The sequence below is a fragment of the Anolis carolinensis genome, chromosome 4 (genome assembly GCF_035594765.1).
Source record: "Anolis carolinensis isolate JA03-04 chromosome 4, rAnoCar3.1.pri, whole genome shotgun sequence".
In the NCBI taxonomy this organism is placed as follows: Eukaryota; Metazoa; Chordata; class Lepidosauria; order Squamata; family Dactyloidae; genus Anolis; species Anolis carolinensis.
In genome coordinates, this window is record NC_085844.1 from 243,930,910 (window position 1) to 243,948,437 (window position 17,528).

The window sequence follows — 17,528 nt, forward strand, 5'->3', positions numbered from 1 at the left end:
TAAGCAACCCGAAAGATAGTTGCATCTATCAAGTAGGAAATTTAGGTACCACTTATATGTGGGGAGGCTAATTTACAGGACCATAATAATCATCCAGCCGCTGTTGGAATGAGGAAGTGCCGTCGCAGTGGATGATGAAGCAGCTGCTCCCTCTGTGGCCGGAATCAAGCATACCCTCAGGAAGCTGGAGAAGGTTTAAATTGCCTCTGTCTCTGTCTCTGTTTCTGTGTTCATATGGCATTGAATGTTTGCCTTATATGTGTACAATGTTATCTGCCCTGAGTCCCATTTCGGGGTGAGAAGGGCGGAATATAAATACTGTAAATAAATAAATAATTCCTCAAACAAGGGGCCATCACAAAAAACACTTCTCACCCCTGATAGTAAGGACTAAGAAGATTGTCAACTTTGTCCAACTTCATACAGGATTCCCTTGAAGCATATACAAAGGCACTGGTACATCCAATGTGATTTTTAGTCCTTTTAAATAGCAGACACCTTTTTAAAAAGTACCATGGTAACAGAAAGTATAATGGCCATGGTATCAAAGTATCATTCCCCTGTTCCATTTGCACACTGGTGTCTGAATTTTTAGTATGTATTTAAGACTGAGGTGGGCAAGGTATGACCTCAAGGCATTCCAGTGTCCCAGATCACTCTTTTTCCAGGCAAAAGAAAAAGAAAAAAGAAAATAAAGGGGAATTGATTTTCCTCATGCTTCCCATTATGATGCAATTATAGCACTGTTGTATTGCTTTAACTGCCATGGCTCCTTCCTATAATATCTTGGGATTTGTAATTTCGTGAAGCACTTAGAATCTGCCAGAAAAACTCTTAATGCTGTAATTTAGAGGAGTGGAGAATCCCAAATACCTGCCTAAATAATAGAAGGTGGGATTTAAATGCTGTGGTTGTGCAATGTCGATACACTACTAAAAGCTTTCAGCAGTGACAATTCACTTTTTTAAAGGCTGAAGGGCTTCTCTACATTATTAAACATTTTAATATCTACTTTTCAAAACAAGCATACTTCCTGCTACTTCTGAATTTGTGTTGTTTGGGAGTCAGTGATCTGAATCCCCTTATGACTTTCAACAAGAGTAAACCCATTGAATCAATGAGATTTACTTACAAATTGGCCACCATTTCACAACCAATTAAAATAAATTCAAAACTGCAGATTTGGGTCCACGTTTCTCTGGGGGGGTGACAGGCCAGAAATGGGCCCGTAGACCTGCCATCATTGAATCATTCCTTATTTGAATAACTAAGACAATATCATTTTTATTGTATTTTTACATAACGCTCTCATAAATGCTCTATCTCAAAAGATGCATTCTGAAATTGTTCTAATCCTTTCTTTTTTTCAAACTGAGACCTGCATTGCATAATTCAGGGAAGTGCAAAAACCAAAGGATGCTGTCCTTTGTGGGTTATTCTGGGAAACAGCATTCAGGACAGTTTGTACTCTGAATTCTCAAAGAGAGAATCCTGAAAATCTCCTTAATTAAAGACCCACCAAAACAGAGTGGAAGAGGACAGGAATATACTCAATCTCCTCTACTTGATGCCATCTCTATGGATGTTTCCAAATAAGGTAATGCGCTATTTCCAGTATATTAGCCAGGTCACTGCTGTGTTGGGGTGGAAAGAAACCATTAACTGTGCATCCCAGAAAACAGAAAGCAGATACTTTGAACTGCAGCTGCAAAGGCACATACAATAGCAAATGTGCCCGGCCATATTTTTGGATTCTGTCCCCTCCCTTGTCTCCTAATTTTTGCAGCATTGTGCCTGATGAACAGTTCTGGGTAAATCAAAAGCTGGCACAATGAATGTCCTGTTTCAGCAGTCCTAATGAAAGGCTGTGCCCATCATCTTTGATGCTGGTTTTTGTAAGAATGGGCTGCATAATTTTTGTTCTGGATTGAGGGAGGTTATGTGTCATGGAATGGTTTTTAACTGCATCTTCTAAAAATGCAATGAATGCTGCATAGTGAAAAAGCCTGACAGGAAGGAAGTCAGCTCCTTTGAAATACGAAAAGAGTTTTACAGGTCTTTGGACTTCACAAAAGACAGTTCTAGAGCAAATCAGACCTGAAGCCCTAGAAGCAAGAATGGTCAAACGAAAGCTAGTGTTTGCTGTTGTGTGCCTACAGTCATTTCCAACACATGATGACTCTAAAGTAAACCTATCAAAGGGTTCTCTAGGCAAGATTTGTACACAAAGCCTTTGCCTTTGCCTGACTTGAAGGATGAGAGAGTGTGACTTGCCTAGCGGGTTTCCATGACTGAACAAGGATTTGAACTCTGATCTTAATATCATAGTCCAATGCTCAAACTATACACTATTAATGAAGCTGTCATGATTTGGTCATATCATGAGATGACATGACTGATTAGAAAGGTTACAAACATTTGATAAAGTGGAAGCCAGTAGGAAAAGACCAGTTTGCATTGTGTTGTCAAAGGCTTTCATGGCCGGGATCACAGGGTTGATGTATGTTTTCTGGGCATACCTCACAACCTCTAAGATGCCTGCCATATATGTGGGCGAAACATCAGGAAAGAATACTTCTGGAACATGGCCATACTGCCTGGAATACACACAACAATCCAGAAGACTGCATTTCAGATGGATCGTCTCCATCAAGAAAGGCATAGCCCATAGTTTCATAGTCTCCAACTTTTTAAATTTGGCAGGGATAACCCCAATTAATCCTCTATTCTTCAACTTTTACAACTGATTTTAAAGCACCCCAAATTTTCTCTTCTTGTCCCACTTTGCTTCTTTGTCCTCAGCTTACTTCCATGGATGCAAATTGATTTTTTAAGCAGAAGAGTAGTTTGCACTCAGTGAACTCAGTAAGAGGGATTGAAGAGGAAGAGGAAATTTGGCCTTGCCTAGTAGACTCAGGCAAAAACAAACTGCTGCAGCCTCTCCTAGGTTGTCTTAGAGACTTTGCTGCCTTGATCACACTCTGATGTTGCACAGCCACATATGTCCCAGTTTTTATCTGTGAAATCTTGGAGGGCATGGTGTTTGCATGACTTGAGAAGGACTGATGATGGCAGGGTGTCTCAGAGATCTATCATTTATAGTGTTGCCATAAATTAAAGCTGACTTGATGGCAATTAATTTAAGTGCTCATTGTAATCGCTGACAAACCCTTTTGTGCAAGCTGCAACGAAACAAGGTCATGACCGGCTGGCCGATCAGTGTTATTTTCAGCGAACATATATCACACAGTTTCCCATAAGCACATTAAACATTAAAGAGAATCTACACACTGCACATTGCTAGCCTGGGGTTGCTTGGCGCATTGAGAAAACCATGGATGTGGAAAGTGACAGAGCCTGCTGCATTTAGCATCCAGGGAAATACCCCCAACCTCCCTGTCCCAGCTTCCGCTTGGCTTCCCCGAGCTCAGGATTGCCATATTGTGTCATCTGCCTGCAGGGAAATGGCACAGTCTGCTTCTCAGCTAGGAAGATCTCTGGAAAGAAGCCTTGCTTCTGGGAAACCTCCCCTCCTCGAGCATCACAGAGGGGATTCCCAATCATCTCTCTCTCCCTCTCTGCCTCTCTGTGCAAGTAAATACCACTGGACAGGAAAACAGGATTTCTTGTTTCTGACTTCTGGAAATCCAAGGGTGAAACTATCACAGGGGTTTCATAACAAGACTTGTTTAGATTTCCTTCCTCTGAGGCTGAGAAAGTGTCACCTGCCCACAGTTATCAAGTGGGTGTCCATGGCCAAGTGGGATTTTCAATCCTAATCTTTCAAATTCCCAGTCAAGCATTCAAATACTCAAATGTAATTAAGCCTGTTAATATTAACAATGCTACTGCTCAGTCACTTAGTTGTCTCCGACTCTTCGTGACCTCATGGACCAGTCCACACCAGAGCTTCCTGTTGGCCGTCGCCTCCCCTAGCTCCTTCAAGGTCAAGCCAGTCACTTCAAGGATACCGTCCACCCATCTTGTCCTTGGTCAGCCTCTCTTCCTTTTTCCTTCCATTTTCCCCAGCATCATGATCTTTTCCAAGCTTTCCTGTCTTCTCATGATGTGGCCAAAATACTTCAGCTTTGCCTCCAATATCCTTCCCTCCAGTGAGCAGCCACTGGGAATTATTTCCTGGAGGATGGAATGGTTGGATCTTCTTGCAGTCCAAGGCACTCTCAGGATTTTCCTCCAGCACCAGAGTTCAAAAGCATCTATCTTCCTTCGCTCAGCCTTCCTTATGGTCCAGCTCTCGCATCCATAGGTTGCTATGGGGAATACCATTGCTTTGACTATGCGGACCTTCGTTGCCAGTGTGATGTCTCTGCTCTTCACTATTTTGTCAAGATTGGCCATTGCTCTCCTCCCAAGAAGTAAACATCTTCTGATTTCCTGGCTGCAGTCTGCATCTGCAGTGATCTTTGCACCTAGAAATATAAAGTCTGTCACTGCCTCCATGTTTTCTCCTTCTATTTGCCAGTTATCAATAAGTGTAGTTGCCATGATCTTGGTTTTCATGATGTTTAACTGCAACCCAGCTTTTGCACTTTCTTCTTTCACCTTGGTGATAAGGCTCCTCAGCTGTTCCTCACATTTGGCCATCAGAGTGGTATCATCTGCATACCTAAGGTTGTTAATGTTTCTTCCAGCAACTTTAACTCCGGCCTTGGAATCGTCAAGCCCCGCACTTCACATGATGTGTTCTGCGTACAAGTTGAATAGGGAGGGTGAAAGTATGCAGCCCTGCCGTACTCCTTTCCCAATCTTGAACAAGTCTGTTGTTCCGTGGTCTGTTCTTACTGTGGCCACTTGGTCTTTATACAGATTTCTCAGAAGACAGACAAGGTGACTTGGTATCCCCATACCACCAAGAACATGCCATAGTTTATTATGATCCATATAGTCGAAGGCTTTAGAATAGTCAATAATATTAACAATAGCTAAAGTGAAATGGCAGTCCATCTAAACAATGGAACCCAGACAACAGAATCCATTATCCTCCATGTAAAAAAATGTAACAAATAGAAGGGATGGTAGAAGCTTTAAAGGGGAAAGGCGTGTGCAATCTTGCCTTAGGCTACATGTCAGCCTTCCCAAAACTAGCCCCCTCCAGATGTGCTGAATTATAACTCCCATAATCTCCCAGATGCAAAACAGATGGCACTGAGGGCCTAATGCAAATTAGACAATAATCTTCCTGCAAGATTAACAATTATAGACATAGCCCTATCCCGTGAAAATATTCAGTTTAACAGAGCTTTGCAATTGGCAAAAAATAGATTCAGATCGTCTGCTTGGATACGTTACACATTAAGAATCAGATTTCGAGCAGACATCTCTCACTCCCGCAATCAGCAACCCAACTACCATTCAACCTCACAAAATCCAATTGATTTCTTATAGCTTTTTATACTAGTGTTCAGCCATTAGGAAGAAAATAAGGAGGAGGTGTTGGACAATGCATCATTTACTTGGGGGTACCAAAGAGTATTAACTATAATGATGAGGATTAAAATGTGGGGAAAATCCACTATTAATTGGGAAGCATCTCCAAATTGCTCTACCCTGTATGTGAAAACTAGGTCTCAATTTCCCTTCAAGATGTGAATGTATGAAGGGAGACATGCCTCACAGCAATCACTCATGAAATGTGTAAATACAGGACGCATAACTAACCATCGAAAATTAGGCGGAAAGTTGCTGAGGGTCTTCCAAAGCCAAAACTTCTACTTGAGAAACCAAATGGCCCATCTTTACTTTAAAAAACCCATAGATGTTGCTAGATGACCATGCTCAGCATATGTCATCTATGCCTCCATTCCAAAAACATCTAGATGGTCAAATTGTCCCATAGCTTCCAACTGTCTTGATTTCACAGGGATAGTCCTGATTAATCCTTAGTCATTCGATGTTTCTCACTGTATATCTCCTCTGTTTTCTGCTTTGTCATCAGTTTAAGGCACTTCCAAAAAACACACAAATTAACCTCAAAACAGATTTGGTTCCACCCCTGTTCTTAACTATGAGTAATTTGTACGTTGGATGTTTGTAACTCAGAAGCTGCCTGTACACAGATTTGTTCAAACCCCTTGTTCTCTGCATCCTGCTGAAGTCTGCAAGCCTCATTTCCATCCTGGGCTTGGTTTTTTAGCAGGTAGTCTGGCCCTGTCTAAACTGCCATATAACACAGTTGGAAACTGTACTTTATGTTCAGTTGAGACCAATATTATTCTGTTCAATGCAGTTAAACGGCATTATGAGTGTAAATTGAACATATAACTGCGTTTCAAACTGCATTATATGGCAATGTAGCTATGACCCCAAACAGAAGTAGGGCTTAGCCCAATCAAAGAATCATAGAGTTGGAAGAGACCTCACAGGACATCCAGTCCAACCCCCTGCCAAGAAGCAGGAAAATCACAATCAAAGCACCCCCGACAGATGGCCATCCAACCTCTGCTTAAAAGCCTCCAAAGAAGGAGCCTCCACCACACTCCAAGGCAGAGAGTTCCACTGCTGAACAGCTCTCACAGTGAGGAAGTTCTTCCTAACGTTCAGGTGGCATCTCCTTTCCTGTATTTTAAAGCCATTATTCCGCGTTTTAGTCTCCAGGGCAGCAGAGAATAAGCTTTCTCCCTCCTCCGTATGACTTTCCCATACATATTTATACATAGTTATCATGTCTCCTCTCAGCCTTCTCTTCTGCAGGCTAAACATGCCCAGTTCTTTAGGGCTTGTTCTCCACACCCTTGATCATTTTAGTCACCCCTTTCTGGACACTTTCCAGCTTGTCAACATCTCCCTTCAATTGTGGTGCCCAAAATTGGACACAGTATTCCAGATGTGGTCTGACCAAGGCATGACTTCCCTGGATCTAGATACTATACTTGTATTTCTGCAGGCCAAAATCCCATTGGCTTTTTTTGCCACCGCATCACATTGTAGGCTCAGGTTTAACTTTGTTGTCCACAAGGACTCCAAGATCTTTTTCACATGTACTGCTGTCAAGTCAGCCGTCCCCCATTCTGTATCTTTGCATTTCATTTTTTCTGCCTAAGTGGAGTATCTTACATTTGTTGCCCAAGGATACCCATGTTTTCTGTTCATACTTTTTCTTGGTCAACAGAGTTGTGATCACTAAAACTCAGGAGAGAAACCTCTACCCAAAGGCCTAATCCAGTTCACTAAATGTTCAGATCCATCTTAGTGTATAGATTCCATTGTCGCTCTTAAAATCTTACCTCCTTGCTCCAAAGTGAGAAAAAAAGACAGTGTCATCTCAGCTACATGATACAAGAGTCTGTTTTTAACAGGTCCTATCAGAAATTCTAGGAGCTGCTGGAATTGACAACTGATAGCAATTTTATCCAGTCATCTTTTCCTCCCATGGGGATGAAGGGTAGAAATGTGGAATATATCCTCACGCATCAAAGGGCACAGCAATACCACCTGAGAAAGTATCCAGTCCATGGATAGTTTGAGGTGGGAGAATCCAACCCTTAGTTCCATTGGTGTTCTTCACCATTGCAGTACAGTTGTTGGGGAGCCTAATTATAAAGCATATACTTTACATGAGGGGTGGAAAACATGTTCCTTTGTATTATTATTATTATTATTATTATTATTATTATTATTATTATTATCATTATTTTATTGACACAAAGACATAGTATGGCACAGCAAACAAGATATATATTCTGGGTTTTGTATTACAAAATCACAAGTTGAACACTTCCCAAGTGTTTAGGACTGTGAGATGTATTTTCGGATGATGCGTGCAGATCCCAGTAAAGTATATTATTATTATTATTATTATTATTATTATTATTATTATTATTATTATTATTATTTCTTACCCGCCTCTCCTCAAGGTGGATACAACATAAATTAAAATACAATATGCAATTAAAACCATTTATTTGTTTATTTTATTTTTATTTATTTCAAATATTTCTATCCCGCCCTTCTCACCCGGAGGGACTCAGGGCAGCGTACAATTGGCAACAATTCGATGCCGATACATCATTAAAAACAACAACATATAAAAAATACAACCAATTAAATACAGTATAAAATATAAAACATAAAACGTGTTTAAAATCCGTTCGTCCAATATCCTCCAACTTTATCCATATAACAATCTGGGACGTCTTTATCATTTATTCATTAAAAGCCTGGGCACAAAGCCATGTTTTTAAGGTTTTTCTAAAACTCAAAAGGGTTGGGGCTTGCCCTATATCTCTGGGGAGGGTGTTCCATAGCTGGGGAGCCACCACCGAGAAGGCCCTGTCCTTCGTTCCCACCAGCCACGCCTGTGTGGCAGGCGGGACCGAGAGCAGGGCCTCTCCAGATGACCTCAGGGATCTTCCTGGCTCATAGGAGGAGATACGTTCGGACAAGTAGATTGGGCCAGAACCGTTTAGGGCTTTATAGGTCAAAACCAGCACTTTGAATTGGGCTCGGTAGCATATCGGCAGCCAGTGGAGCTGGCTTAACAAGGGGGTAGTACGCTCCCTGTAAGCCGCCCCAGTTATTGGTCTGGCTGCCGCCCGTTGTACTAGTTAGAGCTTCCGGGCCGTCTTCAGAGGCAACCCCACGTAGAGAGCGTTGCAGTAGTCCAAACGAGCTGTAACCAGAGCGTGGACCACCATGGCCAAGTCAGACCTCCCAAGGAACGGGCGCAGCTGGCGCACAAGTCTGAGTTGTGCAAAGGCTCCCCTGGCCACCGCCGAGACCTGAGGCTCCAGGCTCAGCGATGAGTCCAGGAGAACCCCCAGACTGCGAACCTGTGTCTTCAGGGGGAGTGCGACCCCGTCCAGCACAGGCTGTAACCCTATTCCCTGTTCAGCCTTACGACTGACCAGGAGGACCTCTGTCTTGTCTGGATTCAATTTCAATTTGTTAGCCCTCATCCAGTCCGACACAGCGGCCAGACACCGGTTCAGGACCTGGACAGCCTCCTTAGTGACAGGTGGGAAGGAGTGACAGAGCTGGACATCATCTGCGTACAGATGACACCACACCCCGAAACTCCGGATGATCTCTCCCAACGGCTTCATGTATATGTTGAACAACATGGGGGACAGTACTGACCCCTGCGGGACCCCACAAGTCAATGGTTGTGGGGCCAAGCAAGTGTCCCCCAAGGACACCATCTGGGACCAACCCTCCAGGAAGGACCGGAGCCACTGCAGAACAGTACCTCCGAGACCCATCCCGGCAAGGCGCCCCAGAAGGATACCGTGATCGACGGTATCGAAGGCCGCTGAGAGGTCCAGCAGAACTAGCAGGGACACACTCCCCCTGTCCAGTTCCCGGCGTAGATCATCCACTAAGGCGACCAAGGCTGTCTCGGTACCATGCCCCGGCCTGAAGCCAGACTGCACCGGATCCAAAAAATCAGTGTCAACCAAGAATGCCTGGAGTTGTGTGGCCACCACACGTTCCATGACCTTGCCCAAAAAGGGGAGATTGGAAATAGGCCAAAAGTTCTCTAATTGAGTGGGGTCCAGTGATGGCTTCTTCAACAGCGGTTTGATCACAGCCAATTTGAGGCTCGCTGGAAAAATGCCTTCCTGAAGGGAGGCATTCACCACCACCTTCACCCACTCGGCCAATCCCCCTCTGGCTTCTCTCACCAGCCAGGATGGGCAGGGGTCTAGGATGCATGTGGTAGCCCTCACCTCTCCAAGCACCTTGTCCACGTCCTCAGGCTGAACCAATTGAAACAAATCCATCAAAATGGGACAAGCAGGTGCTCTTGCTACATCCTCGGAGACTGCCGTTAATATGGTGTCAAAGCTAGAACGGATCAAAGCGACTTTGTCCGCAAAGAACTGAGCAAATGCTTCACAGCGGGCTCCCGAGTTGTCAGGGATCCCGTCTTGGGGGGCGGGATATAACAAACCTCTGACAACTCGGAACAGCTCCGCCGGACGGTTCTTTGCGGACGCAATATTAGATGCAAAGAAAACATTATTTGCAGCATCTATTGCCACGGCATATGCCCTGAGATAGAGACATAGCCGTGTTCAGTTTGGCTCGCTCGGCTTCGAACGCCACACAGATAAACACACAGATAAAAACACATGAACATGAGATGAAAACACAAACCATTACACATTGGACCCATCCATACATAAGGCATAAAATATCAACATAAACCTCCCATAACTGTCCATCATATAAAACAATTAAACTTTGTGTCTGGGCTGAACCAAGTACAGCCTTTTGGAAATGTCTGGACTACAACTCCCAGCATTCCTCAGCATGTGCTATGCCAGCTAGGGCTGATGGGAACTGTAGTTCATCGGCAACACAAGGACCACAGCTTGCCCGTCCCTTGTTTTCCAAAAGAGTAATGTGCCACAAATATGGCACCTCACAGACAAAGACGAAAAACGATCTTACTCCTAATGCAGATCAAAATGTTGCAGGGCACCATGGAAGAAAGGAAGTCTTGTTTTTCACCTACTTTTCAAGGGACTGCTCTCCAGGATGTGGTCTTCAGACAATGTGGCACCAACTGTGATATAACAATACCACCGATAACAGGAGCAGGGAAATAAAAATAAAAATGGAAAAGGCAAGACACACACAAAAGCACAAACACATACGAGAAAAGGGTGAACAAAAATTAATAGACATAATTACAAAAATTAATAGACATAAAAACAATGAGGAAATTAGACATAATTGAAAAAAAAGAAAACTTGCAAAATAAAACAACATAATCTTTCTGGCGGGCTTTAAAAGCAATGAAAGCAGACTGTTTGCTTTAAGGTAATAATAACAAAATAGGTTTGATGCTGCTGGCTCTCCACAGAAGAAGAGCAAAGGGGAAAGTAAAGCATTTACCTGTACATCGGAACAGTGACCGTTCTCTCGTAGTAATTCCAAGTGGAATGCAGATCCGTGCGGCTGAGGTTGGTGGCATAAAACCTCCAAGCAGCCTGTAAATGAAAGTGGCTGTGAATTGGGGGTTGTTTTTTATTATTATTATTATTCTTAACATGTTCCAATAACCAGGGAAAGAAAGGTTTCAATATTTGAATTCCTTAGTTTGCATAATCAAGGATTCAGTAAGTGGCTGCAGATAACAAGAAAAGAAAAGAAACTGGCAAGGTTCATAGCATTTGTTGTACACAGTTGGCTCTCCTTATTTGCAGATTTGATTATTCGCAGATGGATTAAAATGCTCTTTCTAGGAATCCCTCAGTTCTCCAGTGCAATTGTACTAATTGGAGTTAACCATACAATCACACCGGAGGACCTAGAAATTCTTAGAGAGGTATTCTCAGAGGTGGGAAAATGATCTGTTTGTTTTTTAATGTGTGTTTTTCCCACTTTTAGGGGGTCCTGCATCCCCGACCCCAGCAACTCTATTTGGGAGTTTCACTTTCTCCCTGCAGAGCATTTAGCCACTAAATACAGTCAGATCCCCATAACTGTTGAACCCATATATCCAGTCCAAAATGGACTCCCTAGGATTTTGCTAGATTTTACAAGCATTTCCATGATATATTTTCCCCAGAACCTACCACAGAATTCCCCTGGAGGACTTAGCTAATTCCAACAGATGATACATCTCTATGAATCGCTTAAGTCTTCCAATTCAGCTCAAGACTGCCATCTAAAATCCAGATTATCTGCTTTGAAGTGGTTTATATGGCAGTGTAGATTCCTATAATTCAGTTTAAAGCAGATAATATGGATTATCTGCATTGATAATCTGGGTTATATAGCCATGTAGAAGTTGCCCTAGTCTTCTCCTGATTTCTTGACTGCAGCCTCCACTGTGAGTAACTAATGACTTGAGTCAAGGTCCATCTAAACTTGCACTCCCAACATGCAACTCCAGGGTTTCGTGCAAGATTCTTTCCTCAACCTACCATATGGTGGTCTCCCATACAAGTACTAACCAGGCCTGACCATGCTTAGCTTCTAAAAGCAGACCAGGTCCATCTGATCTTGAAACCATCCTTCCTCACCTAACAGCCTTTCCCAACCAAAAGGGTTGGGAAGCAAATGAGAGAACCCAATGGACAAGGGTAAAACGCAGCTAGATTAGCAAATTAAAAATATATCACTGAACTGCAAATGCAGCTATTTCTGGGCCTAGCAATTTTTGTTATTTGTGGATTCACAGCATAAATAGCCTTAGGATTGCTTTCCCCTTCCTTTCCTTTTTTAAACTCTGAAGCACACAGCCAGCTCAATCAGGGGGATTTATTTGCTGGCTTCCACTTCCTCCTCAGAAAACAAATGAAACTCTGGGTTCTGGCTTGGAGTGCAGAAGGAAGAGGTCCACTGGGGGAGGATAAACCATCACCTCCACAGAGTCCCCAAAGTGTAATAGTGCCAGCAGGAAAGCATCACAGGGCAATATTTTTAGCCTCAAGGGGAGGAGGACCAAAGCAGAGGAAGGTGCAGCAAGTTAGTATGATGCTTGTCTTCAGCAATGCATGCAGACTGTGCCTTTCTGGGGAAAATGCATGCATCTCCCCAAACTGAAAGCTGCACAAAAGGCCGTCAAAACATCCAGTACTCTTTGCTCCTTTTATTCACAGGATGCAGGGCCAACTGGCATTTTGTTTCCTCCAAATGCAAGCACCTCCCATAATCGGATGAGATATCCCTATAAAGCAGGCACGGGCAAACTTTGGCCCTCCAGGTGTTTTGGATTTCAACTCCCACAATTCCTAACAGCCTAATGCCCATTAAGAATGATTGGAGTTGAGGTCCAAAACACCTGGAGAGTTCAAGTTTGCCCATGCCTGCTATAAAGAGGTGAAGGGAAGTCAATGATGGGCTCCAGGAAATCTAAAGAAGTGGTCTAGTTGGGTTGTTGTATGTTTTCCGGGCTGTATTCTAGAAGTATTCTCTCCTGGCGTTTCACCCACCTCTATGGCAGGCATCCTCAGAGGTTGTGAGGTATGGAAAAACTAAGCAAGGAATGTTTATATATATCTGTGGGAAGTCCAGGGTGAGGGAAGAACTCTTGCCAGTGTGAATGTTCCAGTTAATCATCCTAATTTGCATTGAATGGCTACATCTGCAAATTAGGATGGTTAACTGGAACATTCACACTGGCAAGAGTTATTCCCTCACCCTGGACTTCCCACAGATATATATATATAAACATTCCTTGCTTAGGAACAACAACCCTGTGATCACAGCCGTGAAAGCCTTTGACAACACAGTGGTCTAGTTAGCTGAGCAGAAAGAAGAAGGTGTGTAGTGCAACATCTATGCACATCCAGCTACATGACAGTTCTCACAGATACCTCACCACACACACATACACAAAGACTGGATAAATGCAGTCAACTGTGTTGATCCATATATGTGTCATTGTGTGTATGACAATGTTAGAAAAGCTACAGTAGATCACAGCAGCTCATTGCCTCTGAGGTGCCCATCAATAAGGTTTCAGTACAATTGCACCCTCCATTTCACACTGCCTGCCCACTGATATAGAGATTCACCCTGCCTCTGTTATTGGAGGCAAATACAGAGCCATTCTGATGGGTAAATAACGAATTACCTTAATCCTCCATGAACCTTCCCAATCATCTTTTCAAGCCATCCAAGTTGGCAATCGTCAGTACCTCTTATGACAATGAAGTATGTGCACTCTCCTTCTTTCACTCACTCTCTACAAGCAGACCAACAGCCAAGGAACAACCAGACATCTCCACAATATTCATTTTATTATGATAAACCAATAGTCAAAGACTAGAAAAAGCAAGAATCACTTCCAACTATTGCAAGAATGTAAATAAGAAGCAAGACTCTCATATCCATCTGTGGCAGTTGTGGTTTTCACTTGACTGAGTGCTGGATCCATTCCAGGTCTTAGTTTAAACTTTAATTGAGCTACCAAAGGTGCTAAAATTAAAGCCAAAATAAATCCAGCACCTTGGGATAATGCTTTTAAAATTTGGACTAGAACAAAGAGTGATTATGATATTCACAAGAGAAGTGGAGTAAGAAGGAAAGCAAGTAAATACAGCCAAAATTATTATTATTAATATCATGGTCATGGTCATGATCATTATCATTATTATTATTATTTATACCCCGCTTTATCTCTCCCAGAGGAGACTCAAAATAGGGTTTTTTTGTTTAAGAATGGGATATGTCAATCTCAAAAAGATACTGAATGATTTTTAAGTTTTTGTTTACTGGAGCAGAGTACAGAGAAGTTTGGAAACGTTCTTTTAGATTCCGTCTCACAGAATCCTGCAGGCAGCAGCATCTCTGGTACATGTAGTCCAAAAACAAAAGCCAGTTTCCAAACTCTACCAAGCTCAGACTCTTTCCTTTCTTTTCTATCAAAAGGTACTTCGAAGAATTTTGTTTGATACAAAACAGAGAATGTAAATGCCTCACAGCCCAGATGTTGTTGGAACACAACCATAGCCAGTTTGCAGTACTGGCTATGGCTTGAGGACAGCTGCAATCCAACAAAATGCAGATGGACATACGCTTCCCACTCCTGTTACTGATCACACATCTTTTGACACTAGAGAATATTTAACTATCTCCCCTACTGAATCCACTCAACCATTTTGTTGTAGGGAATTTTCCTTCAGAGCCATCTTGATATTCACTGCTTCATGCTCTAAGTCCAGCTTCTCACCTGAATCAGGCCTGCTGCAGGATTCCTCCTTTTCTCAAAATGTTTTTGACGATGTTGCTCTTGAACCTTCAGGGCAAATCCAGAACCTAGGATACCCTGCAAAAAAGAAAAAGGAATTTCTAGTCAATACTATCAACTGAATCTCTCTCTAACAACAACAACAACAACAACAACAACAACAACAACAACAACAACAACAACAACAACAACAACAACAACAACGTACTTGTTACCCACTGCTTCTTATGACTCGGAAAATTTCTCATTTTTACAAATGTAGGTGAAAATAAGGGAAAGTGTTCTCTTGCTAACAAGGGTCCCTCTACACTATATATCCCAGGATCTGATCCCAGATTATCTGTTTATCCCAATTATCTGGCAGTGGAGACTCATAGTTCAAAGCAGATCAGATCCTAGGATATAAGGACAGTGTAGAAAAGGCCAAGGTGTATCTAGATTTGTTATTCTTGTGTGCTTTGCTCTCTGACTTTCAGCAAACCCTTATATAGGGTTTTCTTAGCAAAATGTGTCCAGAGGAGTGGTGCCAAACTCCCATGTCGTCTTCTTATCTGGCTCAAAGGTTGTAACATGTCCAGCTCACTTGGGATGCAGCCATACTGCAATATTATAACTGCTTGGCCCCACTTTGCCTGCCATGGCTCAATGCTATAGAATTCTGGGATTTTTAGTTTTGTGAGATATTTAGCCTTCTCTGTCGGAGAGCTTTTGGTGCCACAGCAAATGACAAATCCCAGGGTTTTTTAACATTGATCCATGGCAGTTAAAGGTTGACAGACAGCTGTAGTTCTGCTGGATACAGCAGAGCAAGAAACTGTGAAAAATCATCATCATTTGTGATCCCTTGTGTCTGAGTATGATTGCTTTCCAAGTGTACGGTCTTGGTGGTGGGTCCGTAGGTGACTGTAGCGGCCTATTCTTGTTCTGTTTGATCTTTTGCAGTGAAGACATACATTTCCAGATGGAAGGCAGTCCTGGTCAGGGTTAGCTTAATGCACTTTTCTCTTGGCATGTTTCTCCCTTTCGCCCTCCATTCATGCCTCTTCGACTTCCACAGCACTGCTGGTCACAGCTGATCTCCAGCTAGAGCGCTCAAGGGCCAAGGCTTCCCGGTTCTCAATGCCTATGCCACAGTTTTTAAAGTTAGTGTTAAGCCCATCTTTACATCTCTTTTCCTGTCCACTAACATTCAATTTTCCATTCTTGAGTTGAGAGTATAGTAACTGCTTTTGGAGAAATGATTGGGCCTTTGGACAACGTGGTCAGTACAGCAGAGTTGATGGCAGGGGATCATCACTTCAGTGCTGGTGGACTTTGCTTCTTCCAGAATGCTGACATTTGACCACCTGTCTTCTCAAGAGATTTGCAGGATTTTTCAGATACAATGCTGGCGAAACATAGCCTTAAAGCCTTAAGGATGCTATTAGAATGGTCATATATCATGTGTTTCTACCAGGATAGAGAAAGGTACAGAGTTTTGGGAACTGTGTAAGCAGCCCCATAGATTCAGTATCACCTACTAATTAAGTAAGCAGCCACCTTAGTTGTATAGCTAAGAAGCATCTCAAAGCCCAACAGTCCCATCCTCTCTTGATGAAAAGTGGCTGCTGTTAACAACAGGGGTCTGCTTCCTTGTTGACTAGGGCTCCATCTCCATTGTCATTTAATTCAGTTTCAAACTGCATTATATGGCAGTGTAAATGGAGCCTAGAAAGCATCTGAACAATATTTTCATTCCCTGTTGAAATAATTAGATACAAGATTCATTTTGTAATTCTTTCTTGCACCAAGGATTATTCTAGTGACTGTATAGAAATGTCAGTCAATTGCTTCTCAATCCACAGGGGAACAGACCTCTGTCATTTTCGTTGGCTGCTACCTGGTAAGTGAGAATTAGGAGACTTTTGAGGCCCTATCTATTCCCAAAGGTTTCCCCTGACATTAAGTCCAGTCATGTCTGACTCTGGGGGTTGGTGCTCATCTCCATTTCTAAGCTGAAGAGCCGGCGTTGTCCATAGACACCTCCAAGGTCATGTGGCCAGCATGATTGCATGGAGCACTGTTACTTTCCCGCTGGAGCAGTACTTATTGATCTACTCACATTGGCATGTTTTCGAACTGCTAGGTTGGCAGAAGCTGGAGCTAACAGCAGGCGCTCACCCCGCTCCTGGGATTTGAACCTGCGACCTTTCGGTCGGCAAGTTCAGCAGTTCAGTGCTTTAACACACTTCGCCACCGGGGCTCCCAAGTTAGTGAATGCATTGGGTCTCTTAAATTATGCATTCATAATTACTTTAATGAATTCTGGGCATTATTTTTTAAAATACATGTATAGCTATTTTCACCACTAAGCTTGACATAGCCTTGATTCCCGCTCCTCCCCTATAAACATTGAGCTTGTCATGTTCCTACTTACAGCAGGGAGGGCAAAAAAGGACACGCCAATCAGGGTAAACGTGGCTGCAAGGAGGCGTCCGTTCCATGTCTGTGGATATTTGTCCCCATAGCCAATAGTGGTCAGTGTAATCTGAGGGAAAAGAGATATCATCAGAAGCAGCTCTTCCAGATAATATCAAGCTTAGTACAGGAGCTAAAACACATATCAAAAAAAGTAATCATTTAAAAAAATAATTCACATTTGAAATTTTAATGTATTGTCGAACACATTATGCACAAATATTTGAAATTTTATTACAAAATTCATACTTTGAAGTATGTCTCTTTGTACTGATTAGTGATTAACCATTTGATCCGTCTCTGGCTTCTCCACACCATTCGTCACAAATGCTTAATAAGCTTGCCTGAACGACTGGGGGAGGGAAGGAAGAAGAACCAAAAATGAGGCTGCTCATTTGGCCGGAGA

At 42.7% G+C, this 17,528-nt stretch overlaps 1 protein-coding gene across 13 annotated transcripts in view; it reads right to left on the reverse strand.

The window, feature by feature from the left end:
* kcnq2 (potassium voltage-gated channel subfamily Q member 2) overlaps nucleotides 1-17,528 on the reverse strand; it is a 146,006-nt gene that overhangs the window by 60,952 nt on the left and 67,526 nt on the right. For 12 of the 13 annotated variants that reach the window (XM_062979050.1, XM_062979051.1, XM_062979044.1 and 9 more), the window contains exons 6-8: nucleotides 17,082-17,192; nucleotides 14,648-14,743; nucleotides 10,861-10,955 (exon numbers count right to left, since the gene is read on the reverse strand). In XM_062979050.1, the coding sequence (XP_062835120.1) occupies nucleotides 10,861-10,955; nucleotides 14,648-14,743; nucleotides 17,082-17,192 (302 nt within the window). Of the gene's footprint in view, nucleotides 1-10,477; nucleotides 10,529-10,860; nucleotides 10,956-14,647; nucleotides 14,744-17,081; nucleotides 17,193-17,528 lie in introns of all 13 variants that reach the window. The other variant, XR_010005655.1, reaches the window with a different exon arrangement.